At 45.3% G+C, this 23,370-nt stretch overlaps 1 protein-coding gene across 2 annotated transcripts in view; it reads right to left on the bottom strand.

Moving 5' to 3' along the window:
* The window catches only part of HTR4 (5-hydroxytryptamine receptor 4), a 60,619-nt gene that overhangs the window by 17,844 nt on the left and 19,405 nt on the right, over nt 1-23,370 (bottom strand). Inside the window, exons 2-6 of one of the 2 annotated variants that reach the window (XM_035563951.1) lie at nt 21,845-21,970; nt 20,701-20,901; nt 7,168-7,321; nt 5,920-6,488; nt 1,780-2,179 (exon numbers count right to left, since the gene is read on the bottom strand). In XM_035563951.1, the coding sequence (XP_035419844.1) occupies nt 2,032-2,179; nt 5,920-6,488; nt 7,168-7,321; nt 20,701-20,901; nt 21,845-21,970 (1,198 nt within the window). In that variant the 3' untranslated portion in view covers nt 1,780-2,031. Of the gene's footprint in view, nt 1-1,779; nt 2,180-5,919; nt 6,489-7,167; nt 7,322-20,700; nt 20,902-21,844; nt 21,971-23,370 lie in introns of those variants that run through there. The other variant, XM_035563953.2, reaches the window with a different exon arrangement.

Raw genomic sequence — 23,370 nt, forward strand, 5'->3', positions numbered from 1 at the left:
TCCCACAGGCATACCCCTCGCCGCTGCTGTCGGATACTGACAGAAGACTCGGGCACACCCTGCAGCCCAAGACCTGGATGGCTGTGTGTTTCCCTGAGCCCTCCGTCTGTTTCTCCGCCCCCACTCTTTCAATAGTTCTTGAAGTAATGCAAAGCAATCAGGCCATCCGTCCCACCTGAACACAGTGGTTTCTCCCAAAATCTCCTTTGCTCCTGGCCAGAAGGATCAAAGAAAGGAGAAGCTCCTACCGTCCCCTTACAGACTGGAAGTGGCAGCACACCACTAATCCCTGCTCGCACCCAGACCCTCCTGCCAACACCTGTCAAACCCCACCAGGCCAGTGGGGCAGGAACAGCGTGAGCACAACACTGCTTGCCTGCCTCCATGGCACCTCTGACCTTCCGTTCCCTGCAGCCAGGGAGGATTTATTTTTATTCCGACAGAACTGTAAGCTGCCGAGTTGCTAAACTTCTGCAAGCTGAAGAGCCAAGCTGCTGTGCTGCCTGTTGAAGCAGCAGCAAGGACGCTCTGGTGCTTGCTGCCAACCAGATTTATTGGCACCATCACTCACGGCCCCCGCAGGGCCCACTAAGGCTCCACAGCCACGCTCCGGTGTTGAGCACTGGCTACATGTGGCGATTTACTGCGTGCTTCTCCCACCTTCAGAGTGCTGACACCAGTGTGGGCTGATCGGGTTATTTATTTAATTCTGTATTTGTGAAGACAATGAACTTCCAGCCCCCCAAGCTGCATGCTGCTTTTTTGTTTTCCCCCTTTGTTTCTCTTGGCTCTTCCAAAAGGAAAATAAAGATGTGTTTTACTTTGGAGAAATAAAATCGGCATCAGCCCTGTTTGGGAAAGCCTCTCTGTGATAGAAAAGGAGCAAATAAACCACTCACTACAGCTTTCCCAGAAGAGACTAACACACTGTACTGTGCTGAACAGTGCACTTCTGGGAGGAAATGGGGAATGCACCAAAGTGACCTCCTTGACCCAAACGTTCCAGAATTTGTCTGCTCTGATCATTGCTCAACTATATTTTACACAAAGCCATCTTCTCCACTGTGGCAAAATTTCAGAACTTGTCTTATCCAAAAATTCAAGCAGTGCTGTGCTGGATTCCAATCCTCTTGTGCAGTATGAGTTGAATGATTCACAAAGGCATGAGTACACTGCTTTGTTCTAACTAAATGTCTGTGCATAACAAAAGATATGCAAGCAATATGTTTAAAGGGGGAGGCAGCATTTTTCAGATGACTATGGCATTTTACTTTCACTCTTGTGGTGTACAGGACTGTGCATCGAACACATGCTACAGTTGTCCAGAAACCCATATCTACTGCAGTGAATTATTGTACTAATTTTTGCCATATGTTAGTTGAGAGTGCATTGTAAATTCTCCTATCCACTTGTAATTCAGAATGATTCCCAAGTCCTTTAAATATGTGATATTCCAAACCATAAGTTATTAGAACTATGAATTGCAAATATTTATAATGAATTACACATTTTGTGTTGCAAACAGACAAGCAAACATTTTTATATGACACGCGAGTTGCAATCTTAGCCATCAAAAATGAATAGGGCATGAATTTCTGATTGCAGCCACACCTGCAGATTTCAATTCACCCTTTCCATGTGCCCTACTTGAATTTTGCAGTTAATGGTACACATCAGACGTGAGATAGGTTGATGTCCAGGCGCCAAAAAAAAAAAAGCATTCTGTCAATTCCCATGCTTGTAGAAATCAAACTCAGAAAACAGGCAGGTCAAAATCCTCTTTCACAGCTGAATGAATATTTAATTCTACTCTTGCCCACTGTACAGACAGATCCATCTCTAACTAAATCTTGTCTCCTGGCTGTTCATGACATCTCCAAATCATGTTGCACCATGTCTTACCCTGCCCAAGGAACAGGTGTCTTTCACACCAGCTGGTGGAGAGTTCAAGAACAAAATGGGTGGTGTGAAATCCTTTCCTCGTCTTCTGGTTCATGATTTAGGGAGAAAGCAGGATGATTGCTGGGGGGTTCAGACAGCTGTGGTCTCCCTCCTGTCATGGTCAAGCAGCCAAGCCACTGCAGTCTGCTCCCTCACCCCATCACCACCGTGCTTGCATCTGGCCCCAGGTGTGCTGTACAAAGTCTCTCCCTGCCTGGGTCCTCCAGAGCACCGCAGTCTTCACAGATCAATTGAAAAATAAATTAAAGAAAGAATGAGAACTGTGTCCCAACCGGTCTGTCAGTGTGTGTGTGCTGAGGGAGTCTGCCTTGTCTCACTGCCATGTTTTATCGTACTCTGTTCCTCCTTCTTTTTTCCCATTCCTAATATAAATGTGAAAAATCCCCAAATGGGAATGTCAGAACATTTTAACACTGAAGTTTTCAGAAGAAAAAAAGAAGAAATGAGTTCGTCCCTGGAAGGCACTCTCACAGGTCAGACATTTCCAAGAACAAGAGCCTGAATTTTATCTTTAGCATTGACAAGCATACTCTTTGCACTTGCAAAAGCAGCAGTGAGTTGATTGCAAGCGAAGAAAGAACAGTTTGGACAGTTAAAGCTGAAGGAAAGTTCATATCTTGTGAAGACTGAAAATGAAGAGGAGTTAGAAATTCAAGTTCTACTGCCCACCACTCCTGACTCCCTTTGCGGCTGAACGAGTCACGTCAGTTTAATACAGAATTGCACATCTCTGTGGTTTTGGGGGAGGAAGCCTGCCCTGGATTCAGAACAGGGTCTGTCCTTCTCTTCACTGCTATCCCTGTTGGGGTACAAAATGCAGCTGTAACACCTCCCTTGCACAACTTCCCCATGTGCAGAAGCTCTTAGTCAGGAAGAAACAACTTTGAGGTTGGAAAAGATGCATGTGAACTGGGACCAGCCCCTGAGCCGCTTCTCAGTTGGGCTGGTATGAAGCCAAGACATACAGGAAGGTTTCAGTATTTCAACTGCTGAAATACCTTATATTTCCAAGACAGCAAAGCAAATATGCTTTATACCTGGGAGAGAACCTGCCTCACTGAATCTCTCTTCTATGTGCCGAGTTCAAACTGTTCCCCGTTTAAGAGAAGCTCTGAAGAAATCAAAATTCCTCAAGTGAGGGTAACTATCCAGAGACTGTAATTAGTCAGTTTTCCTTTAATCCCCACAACTCCAGCACCATCAGTTCATAACCTGCACCAAGGGAAGAAGTCACACTTTTCTCATTTGTTCCAAAGCCGAGAAAAACAGAAAATAATTGCTCTCTGAAGTGCTGACGTGCAGAGCCTCGCTCCTCAGCAGCTCCCGAGCGCCTTCCGCTGTGCAAGCTGGAGCAACATGGAAAGGCAGGAGATATGTGGCTTGTGGTGGCAGGACACTGAAGAGAGTTCATCCACTCCTAAGTACCCATAGGAGCCAGAAATGAACAAGATGCCCTGTACAGTTAGGTCTTTCAGAGCCTTTTGTAATGTTTATCACATTGAGACTGACAGGATTACAGCACGGCATGCGAGCTGGTCAGGCAGTCCCCAGACTTGTTACCTATCTCCCTGGAGGACTTGTAGGTGGAAGCTGCATGGTACGAGTGGGAGGGATGAGGTGGAAATAAGAGAAGCCTGACCTCAGCTCCAGGGTGGCACCCACCACTTAGTGCAGCCCACCTCAGCTGGCTGGGGTGGCCAAGACTGTGCGCCCCCAGCTTTGGAGGGGAGGTGACTCTTCACATTTGCTTTGGCCTCAGGGACGTTCATATGGTTTAAAAGGGTTTCAAAATGAGGAGTCTGTCAGCACCAGGGGACACTCAGCAAGACTCAAGGAAAGCGCTCAGGAGTACATCTCCACTGCCTGGTGTCGCCAGGGCAGTGCTGGCCTGGGCCTGCCAGCCCCGCACAGCACAGGCAGGACAAGGAGCTCTCACAGTGAGACAGCAAACACAGTGAGACTGCTTTGAGACACGAGGAGGCACCGGCATTGCCATCTGTGACATTCGGAGGTCAAATGTGGGCCTGGGCTGAAGCAATTCACCTTTGGTGCTGATGTGCTCGCTGCCTGCTGCATCTCAAACCCACACCTGAGAGAGGCTCCCTGTCATTTCACTGCCTCATCTACTTCACAAGAAGTACCTTGTTTCAGCACTTGCTAGCCCAAATAGATGTCATTCTCCCTTTCTTCGCCTTTAGGCCAGCAGGAGCCCCCCACCAGCCCTCCCTTCCCTCCTCCCCATGCACAGCCACATTTCCAGCGCTCACCCCTGCAGCTCCCCAGCACAGGCTGCTCTCCCCTGCCTCCTCCCGCAGCTGAGGAGTGTTTGCCTCATCTCTGGGCACATGGCTCCGACACAGACATGCGCTCAGTGTGGCACGGTGCCATGCCCCCATCACAGACAGAGGGCTCTATATACGTTGTAATAGCCTTCATGACTTAAGAGGTGTGAGAGGCCTGTCCCAGGGCTGTGGGAAGCCTTGCTCTGTCACCCTTCCATTACACAGACCAAAACACCTTCCAAAACTTCAGAGGTCAATACAGAAGGGAGCTGGAGGCAAACGAGAAGATTAGACTCTGCTGGAAGTCTGAGCTTGTCTCCGGACTGGCTTATCTCTGAACACAAACACAGTTACCGACTCCTTATCTGCAAGTGAGGAGCCATGACTCCAACTACCAGAACAAATTAACTTCTAGGCAGTAGTGCAAAAACACCAGTGTTTTTTTTTTTGTTTGTTTGTTTTGTTTTGTTTTGTTTTTCAGAGAATGTAGCTTGTTCTGATATTACTGGAGATAATTGTTCCTCTCTCCCTTCCTCCAGTGCTCTGCCCTCTAACTCCCTGCTTGGTGAGAAGGCAGCAGAGGATGTGTCCCACCACAGAGCCCTCCAAACCCCTCTGCACTCCCACCGTGTGGGGTCCACATGCCCTCCTCTCGCAATAAACAGTATGGTACAAAGCCAGGGATGAGTGTATGAGGTGGGGGCTCAAATTCCCTGGGCCCCCACAGTGCCAGCCAGCTGGACTGTGTCTGGTAGCCCACGAGAGGTGCACACTGCAGATCCAGACACCACTGCCTTGCATGGGGGGAGGCACTGGGGGGCTCAACCCTGGTGTGGAGCTGCCCCATGTGGCACATGGCAGGAGCCTGGGGCTGCTGGCAGGCATGGGAGCCTCAGCCCAATTTTTCCCTGCACCAACCCCCATAAGCTCAGAAAGAAAACTGCCTCTGCCCTCCCCCATTTGCCACTCCTGCCGAGAGCCACAACGTGCTGCAAGGGCCAGTGTCTTGTTCCAGCAGGACACTGACCTCCTGTCTGTGCTGGAGGCATCCTGAGAGCCCCCAGGCTTTGACTCAGTTACTGTAAAGGGCAGACACCCCGGCATCTTCTGAGCTGCTAAAGCAAAATGGCAAGTACCCTTCCTCCCAGAGAGCCACTGAAGTGCCCCAGCAGCATCAGGGCACTTGGGTAAGAAAGATCCTCCTTTGCCATTCATTACTTCAGGAGATGCAGCGCCAGCTGGTGGGGCTACAAAGGCAGAACCAGAGAAGTGCCATTGGGAGCATCTCAATCCCTTCGCTAGAGAAAAGGGAGTAGGCAACTTTCCCCAGGGTGCTCCTTGTGTGATCGAGTTCATCTCAGACAAAGCAACAACAGGATGCAGCAGCATGCATCCCAAATGCATCCACATCTTCTGCCTTCCCCCAACTATTTCCTGAACATGCCTCTGGAGAACCCGCACACGCCAACATCTATCAGGTATCTACAAACCCAGGTTGTATGAGCACCCTAAGGATTACTGTGCACTTCTCATCCCCCTAGCCCCCCTTTACTTTTTTAACAGTTAATCCATCAGATATTTCAAATGCAACACAAAATCAGTCCTTTAAGAAATCTCCTGAGAAGTACTCTTTCTAGTGACTCAAGGTATTTTGCAGCAGCTGAGAAACACTCACCTTAGCACGTGAGTCGATCCATTTATTGTGGTGGTGGAACAGGGGACTGTCTGCCCCAAGATAGAAGGCCTTCGGTATCGCTCATCACCACAGCACAGGATGATGAGGAAGGCACGTCTGAAAGACTTGTTCAGGAAGGCGTAGAGGAAGGGGTTCAACCCTGAATTGATGTAGCCCAGCCACAGAAAAGCTGTCCACAGCTTCCCCGGCACCGTGTAGTTTATGAAAGGGTCCACTATGTTTGTGACAAAGAAGGGGGCCCAGCACAGGCAGAAGCACCCCATGATGATGCACAGGGTCTTGGCAGCTTTGGTCTCAGTCTTCATGCGGTGTGTGCTGTGCTGGTCCGGGGGGTGCTGCCGGCCATCGGCGGGGGTCCCTGCGCGCTGCAGCACCCGGATCTGGCGGGCGTGCTCCCTGGCGGTGACGTAGATGCGGTAGTAGGCCAGCACCATCAGGAGGAAGGGAATGTAGAAGGCCACCACGGAGCAGGTAATGGCGTATGGCTTGTTGACCATGAATATGCAGTAGGTGGAGTTGGAAGCCTTGTTGAACTGCCTTTGCTGGATCTGGGGCAGGGGGAGAAAGGACAAGGACAAAGAACAGAAGAGATTCAGCCCTGCTCCTCTGATATCAGCAGTCTGTTTGTCAGGATGCTCTACCACCACTTTCCTATTCTCTCTCCTCCCTTCCCTCTCCCATTTGCAGTACCTGCCTTACCACTGCTGCCTCTCCCCCCTGTGCTTACACGACGGGCTCTGACGGTCCTGAGGTTTGTGGAACCAGCCCATGTGCAGCTCCAGCATCCTAGAGCATGCCTCAACCTGGCTGCTGAAAATCAGCCTAGTAGCCTAGTAGCCTAGTTCATACTCTGTGAAGGGGAATAAAGCTTCACTTCGTGCTGTGCTTTTTTGCAGTGTTCACTGCTCTGTCCATCAGGACATGCTTTTACACCAAGGATGCACATTTCATCTGGCCAAGTGGCACGGGCCAGATGGGTGGGGATGGGGCTAGGCTAATGCAAACTTAGCAGACAGGGGCTGTTCTAGGCATGGGGCAGTGGGCAGCAGCCTTGCAAATCCCCATAAAGACAAATAGCAGAAATTCGGCAAGCCCTCTGCTTCAATAACAAGGAGCTTCTCCTTTAGCCTCTATTGCCGTCTTTTCTTTGCATATTCCTTTTTAAAGAAGCATATACAGCAGGGAATATATTTGGTACCAGGTCAGTGTATCTCCTAAGTTACTCACCAGATCAATGATGCCAATGCTATTCCAGCCTTGCATGATTGGGAGGAAAGAAATAAATGTTGGGATTACCCAGCAGCCTCCAAGCATTACAGTGATGCGCAATGGAGTCATCTTGTTCCTGTAAACCAGTGGCTGGCAGCAAATAGCATAGTACCTGCAAGGAGGAAGCAAGAGAACCACCATCACTGAAGGAGACTTTCAGGTCTTCTAAAAATAAAACTGCAAAGCCTTTTCTCCATCTTGTTTCTCCTGCCTTTCAAAACAGAGGGGGAAAAAAAAGATTCTATAGTCTATTTCTATCAACTGCCTCTTACACAAGGAGCTCAGGGTATTTTCGCAGCATGAGTAAATAAGGTTTCGTAGTCCCTTGCAGGGAAAAGCCAATATTTTCTATTTTCCAGCTAGGGAAAATGAGGCATAGATTAATGCTGTGGTTTGTCTAAAGTCATGGAGCAAGGGAGTGACCTCCCATTCAGCCCTCCTCTCCTGCACTTAGTCACAAAGCTGTCTGCACCCTCCTTACCACAATGAATGAGTTCACCTTCCTTCTATTTAGCCATAACTGAGTAAATGTTGGGGTTTTCCTAACTGTAACGGACATTTATTTTGACAAGACTGCAAAGGCTGTTGTTGCAAACTAACGAAGTGTTTCAAAGCTGTGAAAATATCCGTAAAATTGTGTTTTTCCATAAACAAATCCCTTTTCTACCTCCCTGTAAACACCTCTTGCCTGGCTGTGCTTTAACATTCTGCCACAAGGACAGCACAAACGTCTGCCCAGGGCTTCCAGTCTTTTCCCCATCGAGGGGAATTGCCCTGTTCTCTCTTTCTTCTCCCAGTCCATCCAATATATTCACAATAAAATAGACTCCTGCTCTTAATATAACCAGCTTTGAACTGGAAATGTCTTCTCCAAGAGACAAAAAAATAAGTAGACAAAAATAAGAGACAAAAAAAAAAAAAATGCCCATAAGCATAGCAGGTCAGCAAGCATAACATTCTATTGCAGATTCCTGGTGGCCCTGACCTGACAGTCTGTCTCAGGTTCTGAATGAAATATTTTCAAACTGCAGAGGATTTCAGCATACTTTGCAGAGGAATGCCAGTACTGATGTCCCCACTGCTCAGACAGGGTGCTGGGGTCCAGAGGCTTCCAGAATAGAGCCACGAAATGCCCTTGACTTTCAATTCCCCATTCCAACCTATCTCCTTGCTGTAGCAGTCCTGTAGTCTCTTTGATTTGAACATGACATAGTGGGAAAGACCAGGGCTGTGTGTAAAGCAGTGGCGTCAGGACAGAAACCTAATACGACGGATTGGGAAGATGGCCATTCTGCAAAGGCACTATACCCCAGTTACAAGTTTAGGTACGTCCCTGAACTACCTCTTGCTCCAGATAATTGATAGGAAGTAACGTAAACACTCAATCACAGAACTTCATGCATTTTTTTCGTGACCATACCAAGTAATATATAACAAGGATATTTATGAAAGAGCCTTTTATGCAAAATGTTTAATAATTCAGCCCATAAAGCAGCATTAAAATCTCTTAACAACCAGCGCAGGTCTCACTCTAATTGTGCAACTGAGAACATTTTCAACATCCTTTTAAAAGTCTCCAGGGATCCTGCAGTTCAGATCTGAGAAGATGCCTCTATAGCTGGTTGGAAACTACTGCTTTTACTCCACAGAACAGCTGATCTGCTGCAGAAAATAGAAACTGTTAAGAGGGACGAGAGCAGTGGTCAGCCCAGTCCCGCTCTGCCAACACCAGTACCAGCAGAAATGCCTCTCAGGTTATCCTACAGATGTCCCTCTCTAGGTTTCTGGGCATTTTCACCTGGCACACCTGGTACATCAGAGATACCAAAAGTGCCTATGAATTCTCAGCTCTTCTAAATAACTAAATATATAATTCAGCTATGTGCCTGAAGGGTGTATTTTCTTAGTGAATTAATAATGGCTGTCTGGTAGATGTAGTTTCCAGATTTGGTAAGCACAGACAATCTGCAATGTGGCGCCCATCTGTGTACCTGTAGGACATAAGCACTGCATTGAAGTAGTGGCCATTGTTTCAACAGCTATTTATAAAGGGAATGAATGATCTCTGTCAGAGATTTTTAAAGTCAATCTTCACAAGAAGACATAATGTGTCTGTAAAGAGAGCCTATACGTCTGTAATAGTCTATTTTATGAGGTCAGCAAAATCATAAATTAGAGACATTAAATTAGCAAACACACACTGAAGTTCGACCACTGACCTGAAGTGGAGCCTGCGAGAACTTCTAAGTGCGAGCAACACGTTAAAATAAGAGATATGCAAATGAACAAATATACATGGTTTATGTGCATGTATAAAAGAGATGTCCTTGAGGTGCACAATTTATTTCATCAAGAGTTGAGTGGGAAGAGAAAAGTTTGTGCTAAACAGGCAGAAAAAAACCTAAAAATTTCCAAATTTTCTTAAGAAATTTTTAAAAAGTCATGTGGAGTCAACTAAATTGCTTTATTTTGATAAAATGAGATGATATATTCCACACAAAGGGTTGAAATAAAATCAAAGTGTCAAAAGAAAACATTTTTTTAAAAATCTCTTTGAAACAAGATTCAAAATGTCATGGGGGAAAAATGTTGAAGCAAGCATTCAACTCCTTCAATTTGATAATTTATATATTCTCTTCTGGTTTCCTGTGTGCGTGAAAATCAGCCTGTTCCTCTGAAAGGTTTCACTTTCAAAGGAACAGTATATTTGACAGTAACTGTTCTTTCAGGGCACTGTCTGAAATGTTGCTCTGATGGAGTAATGCTGATTCCCATGGCAGTCAGTGGATCCAATTCCTGCGCTCACTGACATGATCCTAACATGTTCCCAACATCTCTCTGGCAGCACAAGGAAGAAGAAGCTGAATAATTTACAGGAACAGGATTTGCTTAGTTTTGGAGCTTGCCTTCAGTGGGTCAAGATTTGAACAAGCGAGGTTGTCCCGCCTTGAAGGTATGCAAAACTGAACTGAATAGGAGCCTGAGTAACCCGATTAAAATTAAAGTAGATTTAGGTTTGAGTTTGGCCCTGTTTTGAGAGGGGGGATGGATCTGAGACCCCTACAGCTCCTTTTTCTGAGTCTATCAGCATGGTCAAATTTTAACAACTAAATGATTTCAGAGAATAGAATAAATATGTCTTTGTTCCTAGGATAATTACCCTCCTCATGACAGCCACAATGTGCTTGCGTAACCTTGTCTTATATTAGCAGAGCTTATTGAGTTTGGATTTCCCGGTGTTCTCCAGGTTTCCTTCCCCAAGAAAATAAACTGACCTTTGAATTCAAACAGGTATTTTCGGTAATGCATTTGACTGCTTATTCAGACAGATGGTGCTTCTCTTGGCATTATGTGCAACTGCACTTCTGGCTCTAGACACAAGGGAATTATACCTGACATATTTATTTGTTTACTATCTGAGAGACGCCCACTGCAAAGTACTACCCAGTGCTGGACATCAAAGGATTCCTGTGATATTTCGGAGAGCAAGTTGCTGCAAGTCTCAAGAGACTACACTTATTTGCAGAAAGGGCAAAAGGAGAAATTCACCAAATAAATGGGAGAGAATGGCCAAGACACCAGCTACCATTTCAGAAGTTGAATCAGCAAACAAAAAAGCAACAACATGACACATTACTAATTAACTACGGCAGGAAAACAATTCTTTGAAGCAGTTCGAGTTATTTCATTTCTGTACTTCTATCTCTGATGCAGCTGACAGCATTACACTGACTTGTACATGCTATTAAAGGTCATTAGAGTAAAAATTATGCCTGTAAAAATGACATCTTAAGCTCTCATATTTCTTCCCTCCCAGTGATTCAGCAGCAATTTTCTTCCACTTACATGTCAAAAGATTATATGTATATATATTTTTTTTTTGCTAACTGCTGCTACTGTGACTCCCCTCGTATTCAGAAAGGCGAGCTGGATTCCTCCTGTCCCCACGCTGCTATCAGCAATAAGGTCCTGCAATCAGGACATGGGTGACAATTTTGCTGATGGTGAGGCAGAGAAGCACACAGCTGGCCACCCGTAGCTTAGTGGGACTTCTGCTCAATGGTTCAAAGTCAGATAATAGAAATCCATGCATATTAACAAAGTCACTCAAGTCACACAATTTTTGCAGTAGTCAATGATTTGATGTGTGCAATGGTTCGGGCATTTAAGCAGCTATTTATTCACTGAGAGAAAAGTAATTACATCTCTAAGGTTATCAATAGTTTTAGTCAAAAGGTGAAATAAAGACATTTTCTTATTCTACATTTCTGCTTCCTTTCAAGCTAGAGCTGTTTTCCTGTGCTCATAAAGAATATCTATTACGTACTGCTTATGACAATGTGATGGATGAATATAAAATGCAATACATATACACGATTAATACAATGTCCAAGTTTAGTTAAATATTAATTCTTACTATTATCAGCCAAGGCCCATGTTTCTGCAGTTCCTTGGAAATGTTAACTTCCCTGTTACCTACAGCAGAGTAGATGCAGAACATCCTCTCTTCTGCCTCTAGTTTGACATTCTCAGCTGAAGGGGAAATGCAAGGATCCCTTCCTGAAATTGTAGATCTTCCAAGAAGCCCCACAAAGCAAAGGTTATTATAATACTTTTCCTTTCCCATACCAGACATTTACCATATGTGAATGAATCAAGAGCTAACATTTTACAGATGGCTCAAGCAGAACAAAGTAGCTCTGCGGCCTTACTTACAGCCCTGATGGCCATTGCAGATACATTTGGCTACCAAGGATTTGTGACCTGCCCGTGGTCCTTCAGTGGCTCTGAGGAACAGCACAGTGGCCAAACTCTGTCTCGAGGAGCATGTATGTGATTGTCCCTGGTCTTCCAGGGAAATGAATTTGGGAGGGACTGATTAGTGCCAAGCAGATCGATTCCCAAAAGTGAACCTCATCTGCTACAAACTGCCTCATTAACTCAGAGGGGATGCAAGTGCACCTCCATTATGTGCATAAAAGCTATAAAAAACTCTGTGTTCAGTGCCCCATAGGGGAGCCACATATACACAATTTCCAACTGCTGTAAGAGCAGAATGTTTTTTCCTTTTCCCAACAGGACTTGCGTTTTGCCTGCTGGTGAGCTCCTATTTTTGATCAGTGCTCCCAAAAATCATTTATAAATGCACGATGAAGTGTACACCAGCAACAGATTTGTACCTAACAACCTTCAACGCATTGTGCAGAGAAGCCATAATATCACATTCCTCAGCAGCAGGATCATGGACAGCTTCTCTAATGTTAAATTTGTGTATATGTGAAGACAGGATATGGTGTACAGGAGGGAAACTGTGAAGCCAAAGAGAAAATAGACTGAAAATGAACCTCAGTTATATTCTTGCCTTGTATGACTGAATTCTGAATCTGTTGTGTAGGTCAAATGCTTTCATGGAAATGTAAGTGCTGTAAATCATGGGTGTTTGTTGGTACCTTTGCTTGTATGGAAGATCCTGTGTATACACACACAAACATATGCACACTCTTTGTATCACACCCTGCCTGTCCTCCAGGAAAAAAAAAATAGAGAAAAAAAAAAAGAGATTTTTGAAAATCACATGAACTTTCAAGTGATGACACGTGTTTATCACAAGTTTATAGTCCCTATGTTGTTGGAGACAAGAAAGGCAAGCAGAAGGACTGAGAAACAGCATGGCATCTCACCACATTCCTGACCTAGAGCTGACAGCAGCACAATGTCGCTGTGATCTACAGCAGGGGCAGCTATTTGTGGCAGTGACTACCTGCATACTCATCAAGCACCAGCACGATGAGACTCCAGTTGTGTCCAGGATCCGTGGTCAAGACTGAAATCAAAGGTCCAAGGATCTCCATAACCAGCTGGGCCAGTAACATTATAAACCCCAGTTTCTGTGCTTAAAGAGAAGCGCTGCCCCCCATCAGCCTGGATGTCCGAGCTCCTCCTCAGACCCATGGCAGTGTGCGAGCTGTCCTGGGCACATCTCCAGAGAGCACTCCTGGAGTCCTCACTCTTCAAGATAAGCGATGCTCTAACCACTGCTACTCTCTCCTCACCTTCTGGGCACTACAGAAACCTAATTACTGCATTAGATTATTCCTTCCCTTGGAAAAAAAAATAATTAAAGTACCTGCTTGGTTTGCAATACAATTCAGTCTGAGCTACGGGTATGTAGACACTACCCTGAAAGAAGCTCCTTAGATATTCCAGACAGACAAATACACACCCACCTTTACCAAACAGCCTGGGCCATGTGGGTGGTCCACATATAAATCCATGTGGTGTCACACGCATGTATTAAGTGATATACATGCCATATGTTTTAGCAGCACTGAGGCCAAAATGAGCTGAGGAAAATTTACTGAATTCTCTCACTGATTACTTCTTTAAAACTTTTAAAGAATCTATCAGAAAGCAAAGAGGGTAGCCTGCAGCCAGCTCAGATACTGAAGATGCTGAACTGAGTGGGTGGCAAACTCTCGCAGGTGGCAGGGATGTGCATTTTAGAACAGAGGAGTTTCTTCTCTTCATTGGACACAGGTTGTATGATGATGAGGCTAGTTGGGAAAGCCCTCTTTGTCTTTTTGAAGTTCTACTCTGGCGTGAGCCACAAAAGCAAATCCGAGCAGGGTTTGCACATTCCTCCTCTCCCCCAGTCAACCAAGAGTGGGCCAAAGTCTTTAGCTGAACCCCAACAAAATTAGGAAGTCTAGAGAGCTAGAATTTCATTTTTTTTTGTGCCTGTGTGAAATTAAAACAGTGCTACTGGAGAGTGACTCTGCTCAATCAGATGATAACAGGACAAGGGGGAATGGTTTCAAACTAAAAGAGGAGAGATTTAGATTAGAGGTTAGGAGAAAATTCCTCACTCAGAGGGCAATGGAAGAGGTTGCCCAGAGAGGTTGTGGATGCCCTGGGGTGGATACACTGGGGGTGTTCAGGACCAGGGTGGATGAGGCCCTGGGCAACTTGATCTAGTGGGTGGCATCCCTGTCCATGGCAGGGGGGTTGGAACTGGGTGATGTTTGAGGTCCCTTCCAACCTGAGCCATTCTGTGATTCTGTGATACTGGCTTTGCTGTTATTTTCATGAAACCAGATTCTGGCCTCCACATAACTAGATTTTTACTTTATTTGTGGAGAGAGCAGCTCTTTCTCTTTTCCTTTTTCCCACTGAGCAAATAAGCCATGGTGTCTGACTATGCCAAATAAAACAAAGTTATACATTGCTGGTCCAGAAGAAAAATGTCCTAAAATGATTATATCTAACAAAATTAAATTCTTATTAGAAAAACTACTGCCTGCTGGTGTTGAGATAATTACACTGAGAAAAATGCTAAAGAGAACAGTTAATTGGAACTGGATAAATTTAGCTAGTAATACAAACAAACGTATGTTGCCAAACGGAGATGGAAGGCTCCTCCACGGTCCCTGTGCAGATTGGTGTGTGTGCAGGGTTATTGGCAGCAATGGTGGCGAAATAAATTTCCATATTTCTAGAGGATTTGTAGAGATTAATAAAGGACAGTGCTTCCCGCAGGCTGTGCTACGACCATCTGCTCCATTATTTTTCTTAATGCTCTCCGGCCTGAATTCTCCAGCTCCCGTGATAGCTTTCTCTCCGAGCCGCATGCTGATGGGGATGCCCTGTAGCCGTGTGTTGTGTCCCAGTCCTGCACGGCTGCAGCTCATCCCCTTCCTGTGCCGGCTCTGCCCTGCTCCTCCTGAGCAATTGTAGGAGACTGGGCACCTTTACAGCTCAAAACAGGACAAAGGGGAATCACGGCCTGGTTCAACATTATAGCAGGCACTTTTGTCACCCAGGCAGAGTGCTGAGTGCCTAATCGTTACTTAGTGATAGCTATTTAAAGCCCAAGGAGTCTCCCTGTGCCCCTGCTCGCCAGCCAGCAGATGCTTCACAGAGCACAGCTGGGTGCAGCTGCTTTCTCCCCATCCTTGAGAGGACCAAATGCCCCCGCAGCAGGGCCAGCCGCAGCCCCTGATCCAACTCTGGGGCACTCAGGAATTTTTAGGCTCTAAAACATCACTTCTCTCAAGGGATTGTGCTAATTTGATGTCTGAACAGTACATTAATGTTAATTAATGTTTGTAAATGGCGCAACAAGCATCTGTCACTCTGGTGCTCCAACACTCTTTGGATACATCTGCTTTGCTTTAGCCTTTATTTAGCAGCGATCATGCGGTATGTTTGGATTCCTGTAAGATTAGCTCTGACTACACAAACACACAGCTAGGTCTGTTTTGTTGCATGTTACACAGCAGCTCAACAAATGCTTCTAGCACTGCAGGCGAGCAGTAGACGTAGTGCCCAGCAGAGATGCAAGCCTGGAAGACAGCTTTGCTGCCTGGGCCGCAGCCAGGAGAGCTGGAGGATGCTGTCACAGGACCTATTTGTTTCCCTTTTTTTCCCCCAAGACTTTGAGAAGTAATTGCACTGCAAATTGTATTGCAAATACTGGAGAAGAAAATTGCCTTCCCTGGCAGGTTAACGGTATTTGGAGACTCTATCATAGCTTCTTGGTCTGTTTATATGCAGTGCAATTATTTTTATTGCATAAGCACAAAGAATGGACAGGTATGCATAAAACATGCAATAAATAAATAATTCAAGGCCAAATCTTTCTTTTATATTAGAACACCAAAAAGATAATGAAAAAGTATAACCCAGTGACAGCAAGATTTGGATTCAGTGAGCCCTGAGGTACCTCTGACACCTTGGAGAAACACGTTTTCAGATCACACGGAGCTTCCCTAAGGCTCGGCAGTACTTTGCTCCCTGTGTCTCACTGGTAACATCGATTCACCCTGTTCATGTGGTGATTTCTCCAGGTTTTCTCAAAATCCTGTCAAATGCCTTTGAGAATTCAAATCTGAATCCTTTTCTTTTCTGAATCCTTTTCTGAATCCTTTCAGACCCAGTAATGAAATAGATACAAGATGTTATCAGCTAAAGCTCTTTCAAGCAACACTTTCAACAAATGTTGAACAGAATGACTTTCCGAACTGAGTTCTGGGATTTAGAATAACCACAAAGCTTTCTTAAAAAAATAGATGTATGCCCTGAAATAAAACAGAAGGCAGGAAATATATGAATCACAGAAAAAACACCAGCTAGAAAAAAACATGCTCCATTAAAGTCTGAATGAACAGAAGGGCAACAGCTAGCAAACGTGAAATACAGCATGGTGGAGGCAGCCGTACTGTCTGCGCTCCCCCAAAGCTGGCTGCCAGGGGTGGTGAGCGGTGGTAATGAAGAAAGGTCAAGGATGGGCTGAGTCGTCCCCCCTGCACCGGCACTCATTTACTTGCTCTGGTCTTCTCAGTGCTCCTAACACTGTTCTGGGATCAGTCCTCACTGGGGAAAACAGCCACAAACCACCACAAAACTGCCACAGAAATCCAAGTACCTGCCAACAACCATTAAAGCGTGAGGATATGCAGATGAGAGGGAAAAAGAAAGACATGTGGTTCTTACTCACATCAGAGGGAGTATTTCGAGCTGATCTGAAAGCTGCCTGGAGATGGTCACAGACTGCTGCAAAAATTAAACTGTCTGGAAGGGTTTTCAAATCTCAGTTCATGTATGCACAAGGTAAATGAGAGATTTGCCTTGAAAGCCTGTAGCCCAAGCCCCAGAAGAAGAAAACTTTAGCCCAGCAGTTGGAAATCAGGTGGCTTTTGTCGCCGTGTTAAATCATAGCTGTTAGCAGCACGTGTTGGGTGCTCACTTGGGTTACGGGATGGTTCTCTGTCAAGTCATTCGTTGCTGTTAGACTGTGCTGTCAGCTACCCGTGTTTTAGTTAATACACACCAGGAAAACCACAAATTTTTGAGTTCAGTCTGTGAAAGGAGGAGGATTTTAAAAATTGGCAAAGTGCTCAAGAAATAGGTGGAATTTAGAAACTTTTGGTACTGGTATCTATTCAAATATGACTGCAACTTGGCTGCTTTCCCTTTTCATGTCTAGTACAGAAATGAAGTAAGGTAGAAATTTTCTCCTTGCCCTTCTCAGGAGAACCACAGATCAAACAAAGCTGGAGGTGATGCTGCCCAGACAGTCACAGCAAGGGGGAGGCACACTGCCAAGGAGAAAAGGCCGTATATAAAAGGTCGGGTTTAGCCTCCTTTTTGTATCGAAAATTAACCTGTTATTCCGCACCCACCACTCTACCCAGGAGTTGTAAATAATCCCTGTTGTGCTGCCTGCCAAGGTTTGGAACAGCAGCCAGCTTCATGGCAGCCAAAGGAGATTAATGGCTATGTAAAGGACACAGGAGTGGAGAGGAACTGCCACCAGCTCCAGGTGACCTGAGGCAGGTCACAGCACAAATATAACATGCCTCACAGTGCAGCAAAGAGACCGCAGCACGTCCTTAGGCAGGTGGCAAAGGACAAAATCAAACTGTCTGCATTCTCCCTGTCTTCTTTCACCCAAATGCCTTGTCTGGGAGGTGGAGGGAAAGACCCCGTGTCTCATGTCAGTCTGAAAGGCACCTTCATCTTCTCAAGCACCATGGTGGGTGCTCTAAGCTTGGCATTTAGTCCTGGGATAATCCAGGAGCCCCCAGTCTTGAGACTGAATCAGATTCACACTGAGGTGTCTGATCTAACAGAAGATGATGAAAGCCATGTGGTTGCTTTGGGACTCTCCTTTTCAGATGAGACAGGGAGGTCCTGGGCTTTCTTTCAGCTGACACTCGCTGTCAGCAGACAGAGACCCAGCTTGCCTTCTTGTACTGGGAGAAATAATTTGTCTTTTGAAAAGTCTGAGATGAAATCCTGTCTTCTTTCATGTCAGGTGAAACTCCAAATGATTACCTATGGAGTCAAAATAGCACCCTATATGAACTTCTACAGCTGGATTTAATGGCTAGGAGAGGTGTTATTAGAGAGAGATTAGAGAGCAGAGGAAAGTGCCTATGGCACATTCAAGTGCCTTTGGAGAGGAGCAGCCTGGCTTGGGGATGTTGCTGCTAGTGCTCTGCTAATGGTGCTGTGTGTGCGTGGTGCTCATGGCTCTAACAAGCACTTAAGAAAGACAAGAAAAACGTGATACCAGGGAATTACCTAAAATTTAGATCAGCCTTGCAGCTGGTCTGCAGAGGTGTCATCCTCAATGTGAAAGCACCGAGCGAACAATAAGGGCTGCGATAATTACCCACGTCAGGCTGCATCCAGCCACCAGCATGGAGAGCTTTTTCCTTTCCTCAGTCTGAGAGCAAAGAACAGTACACATATGGTAAACACACATGAAAGAGAAAGAGCATTTGTGTGCCCTGAAACAATTCCCTAACATCTGGCAACTTCAGGTTTGTCAGCTGTTCAAAATTGCTGCCGTGTTTCCGAGTCACAGGCAGTGTAGCTCTGTTTCCTCATGCCTGGGCTCACGGAGGCTTTCAGCACGCTCATCAGCGAGCAATGAATTCACCCTCTGCTTCTCTTCAAGCCATTTGACTGCTGTTTAGTCTAATATGGCCAATACCGGGGGTGTGGCAGGTTTTGGGGGATTTCTCTCGCACCCTTTTCAAGAGCAGCTCTGCATGCGGCAGAGAGCATGCAAGGCTCCCCGGGCCAGAGAACAGGAGAGCGTGGAAGGGAAACATGTTGTCCTGTCCAGGTGTTCCCGCTCTGCTCTGAATGTTTTATTCCGTAATCTAACCCATCTCATTTATTTTTTTTAAATGTATTTCCAGTTTCAGTTCATTCTGCTGAGCTGCGTGTTTGCAAACTCTGCCTCTGCTCTGTTTACAAAGAGCAAATCTTCCTGTGTAAAGCTGCCATGTCTGTTCTGTGTCCCCAGATCCCCACCTCCACGCCACGCACGTTGACAGCCACAACCTGGGGCAGCCTCCCCACCCTTGGACACCCAGCAAGGCTGTCCCAGCAGCAGGGGGACTAGTGGGGACAGCAGGAGTGGGAGCTCACCATGTGTCGGGGGGCTGCAAGAGGGGGACATCTGCAGGAGGAGGAGGGAAATTTCCTTTCTGCAGACCCCACATGGAGTCCTTGCCCCTTGGAAGGTGGCAGTAATATTTTCCCTTTGTGACCCCCCTCTGCACAACCCCCTGACGTTACTTAAGGGCCTGAAGAATTAAACTCCATGATTTTAAGTAACAAGTCCACATCCTCACATCTGCTTTTCTGGTAATTGGCTCAGAGTGGCAATTTGTCAATGTTTTTAAGATAACGAGCTTCTCATTTGTGTTCCAGCCATCTAAACTTCCAGCTATGGAAACACACCACAGCTACTGCACATCAGCTCCTATCTGGGTGTGCTACTTTACGTGGTGGTGTCCCTGCCTCCCACACAAAAGGAGTTCTGCCAACAAATGGAGAAGTTAATCAACTATCTTTTGAAGCCTGGCTGAGTACAGACACTTTGGATGAAAGATGTTATTTAAATACCAGTTGTCATGATGATGAGAATGATTATGGTTATTGTAGCCATATTAGTAATGCTAAGTAATAGTATTTTTAAAGGTATTGAAATCTCTGCACAGAAAGCAACTGAAGACTCTAAATATTGCCTGTTAGAATAGCTGGTCAAAATGTTTTATTTTAAGTATTTAGACTGTGAAAAATGCTTGCTATTCAGTAAGGTTTGTTTTAAAATTGAAAAGGTCTGTAGTTTACCTTGAAAAATTGCAGACATCAGTAAAACAAAATTGTTTGCTGTAATTTCTTTAGGATTTTGGCTTCACTTTAATTTTGCAAGAAAAGTTTAAAAGAAAAGAAAGTTTTTAGAATCTCCCACAAAGCCTATATACCTTTTCAACAGCTTTATTTACCTCCTTGTTAGCCTTCACTAGTGAAGATGTGCAAATGAATGTCTTAGCTAAAAAGGCCTATAAAATTTGGGGGTGGGGGCTTGTTCTCCAAGTCTTTCTCTATATAACCTAGTAATGTATGTCAAAATGTGTCATTTAGTAATACGGGTGCTTGTCTGGCTAACAGGAAGTTTTGTCAAACACTTTTTGATAAGAGAGAAAGCCAGAGAGTTTAGTGCCTCGGTCCCTGGGTGCACGGGGCTCAGCACAGCACAGCGAGCTGATCACCAGCCCAGCCTTTCCCACAGCCCCTGGCCATGAGCAGCACTTCCACTGCAAACACAACGACCTGTGCAAGACGCACCTCCTGCTGCAGATCTTGTATATCTTTCCTGTGGATCCATTTTAAGGATGTCTTTTCTTTACCTTGAAGGAGAATCTGTAGCACGTCTGATCAATAATGCAAACAAAGCTGTGCCAGGAACTGGCCGAGAACCTAGCTTGCTCTATCAACAAAAATCTTATCCCCTTCAAAGTCTTCCTATGCTGGTGAGGAGTCGGACAGCTCTTTCCAAAAAGAGCTACCAAGAGAGATTTATTGCTGCATGGTACCCAGCAGGCTCATGCTCACCCTTTGGCTACTGCGGTTAAGCAACACCGAAGAAACTTAAAGCAAACACAATTTTCTCTGCTGCTCTGCTCATACCTGTCCAGTGAGATACAACACAGGTGCAGTATTGATGCTGTGGTGAGCAGGACGTCGAGAGATGTCCGAACGAGGCAGAACATCTCTCCATAGATCCAGTTGTCCTGAACCAACTCAATGGCTCCAAACGGCATCACCAGCACTGACACCAGCAGGTCCGCAAAGGCAAGGGAAACAATGAAATAATTGGTCTTGATTTTCCTGCAAGGCAGATAACAAAATGAACATCTTCAATGCAGCATCCTCTACGTGTAGACAGAGAATTTGGCTTGTGGTTGGGTCTAAATTGCTCCATCACATAGAAAGGTCCTCTCTAACAGATTTCCCACTTTATATTGTCACACCTAGCTCGTTCCTGGTTTTTACGCCTAAACAACCACTGTCTCCCCTGCGTAAACACATTTTCCTGCTCACATGTAAGAGGTAAACAGATGCCCGCAGGCCTCAGCCTCTGGCTCAGTCTCACAGCTTGCACTGGAGAGTTTGGGGGCGAGGAGGGGGATTTTATTTTAACTTGTAAATTGACAAAATCCTTCCAGAAAGCACTGAGAAGAATTGAGACCGAAGCTATAATTTTAACTTGAAGAGTACTTTTTAAATCATAACAATAAAATAGAATTAAATCAATTAAAAATCCCACGCAGAATATGAATAGAGGCTGCTGAACATCTCCCTCCGCTCCTGGGGCTGGTCTGACAAATCCCAGGGGGAGCAGCAAGCCTCAAGACAGGAGTTTTGCCTGTGAACCGCCCCAAATTGCTGGGAACATTTGCCAGGCTGCGGCAGCGCGGCGCAGCTGCAGAAGGACCTCGTGCTGCATGTTTTACTGAGGGGCTAGTGAGAAAGGGAATTGGAGATGGGATTGAGCACTGCTGCTCTGCTCTGTTTTTCACTGATTTATCTGGTTTTGACACCAAAAGTGCTAAATGTGTAGGGGATGGAGACTGCAATGGTCCCACGGCCACAGGGCGGATCTGAGGGCAGGAACACCGAGACCGAGGTGGCAGTGTGACACTGCTCCAGAGCTAATGGTGGCACCTCCTTCGTGGTCTATGCTCCCAGATTCGTGCACAGGGCTTTCATCTGGGGCCTTGCCCAATGCCCCCCGGCTGAAGGGGGAGCCATGGGGGCTGCGTGGGCTCACCTGAGCTGTCTGTCCCGGCACACCGCCACCATCACCAGCAGGTTCCCCAGGATGGCCATCAGAATAACCGCCGAGATAAAGGTGAGCAGCACGATCTTCTCTGCTACGCCGAAGCCCTCACTCGAACTGGGGAGCACAGAAAAAAAGGAAAATAAAGAAAATGCACCAGAGCCTGGAGGCTGCCCAGGTTCCTGCAGAGCCGGGGGCGCCAGGCACCCGCCTGTGGCTTGGCCATCACAGAAGCAGCATCCCCAAACAGCCCACCAAGACCTCAGCACTCCTCAACAAAGAGTTTTTCCTATTTACAGAGAAAGCTGAGAGGCTCGTGTTCATCAGCAGAAAGGCTGAATCTCTGCCTTTCTTTTCTTTTCTTTTCTTTTCTTTTCTTTTCTTTTCTTTTCTTTTCTTTTCTTTTCTTTTCTTTTCTTTTCTTTTTTCTTTTCTTTTTTCTTTTCTTTTCTTTTCTTTTTTCTTTTCTTTTCTTTTCTTTTCTTTTCTTTTCTTTTCTTTTCCTTTCCTTTCCTTTCCTTTCCTTTTCTTTTCCTTTTCTTTTTTCTTTTCTTTTCTTTTTTTCTTTTCTTTTCTTTTCTTTTCTTTTCTTTTCTTTTCTTTTCTTTTCTTTTCTTTTCTTTTCTTTTCTTTTCTTTTCTTTTCTTTTTTCTTTTCTTTTCTTTTCTTTTCTTTTCTTTTCTTTTCTTTTCTTGTTTTACTTAGAAACTGTTCCAGAATTAGGGAAAATAAAACAATTTTTGGAAAAGGAAGTGCCCAATTTCCCTCTACCTTGACATCAATAATTTCTTCCAGTTAGTGAAAAGGCAAGGCATGGCAAGGCAAGGCAAGGCAAGGAAAGAAGGAAGGATAACATGCAAACACAATGTTAGACATATTTTAAATCTGCATTTCTACAAATATCTTGTTAAATGTTCTTTTTTGTTTGGTTTGGTTTTTTTAAGATTTTTTTCTGGAGTCTTCAAAAGAGGGGGGTAATAAACAATGTGCAATGAATAGCATTCATAAAATGTTTTTATTACCAAATTTTTGAGTCACTTTTCTTTTTAGGCTATTTCTAATTATATATCCAGAACAAAAGGCACCCCAAACTTCCACCTGCCTGTGTCACTTTCCACAGTACATCGGAGTGGTGAGAACAGGTGTTTGTTCATAGCATCAGGTGTGGCTAGAAATAAACCAGCATTAGGAGCAGCACTCGGCACTAATTCTGCAAGGAGATTCCTTCACCGTGCACAGAGCTGGCACTCGGCACCCAGGATTAATGCTGTGAGATTGTTCACGTCATTGAAAAATTGAACTGTTATTCTGTTTTAGTTTGACTTCCTCTGGGGTCATGTTTTATTTACTAAATCCAATTCAGGCTTTTACACTTTATTTCACTGAATTCTCCTGATTTTGGCAAAGCTCAAAAAGATTAGAGGCTCTCCTGCAGTCCCATCTCCAGTGCCTGTGCCATCTTAATAGGCGTCTCAGCTCCTGCCTGCACTGCAGAGCACCCCTTTAATCACAATTTC

Source organism: Cygnus atratus, chromosome 14, assembly GCF_013377495.2.
Source record: "Cygnus atratus isolate AKBS03 ecotype Queensland, Australia chromosome 14, CAtr_DNAZoo_HiC_assembly, whole genome shotgun sequence".
NCBI classification, from domain to species: Eukaryota; Metazoa; Chordata; class Aves; order Anseriformes; family Anatidae; genus Cygnus; species Cygnus atratus.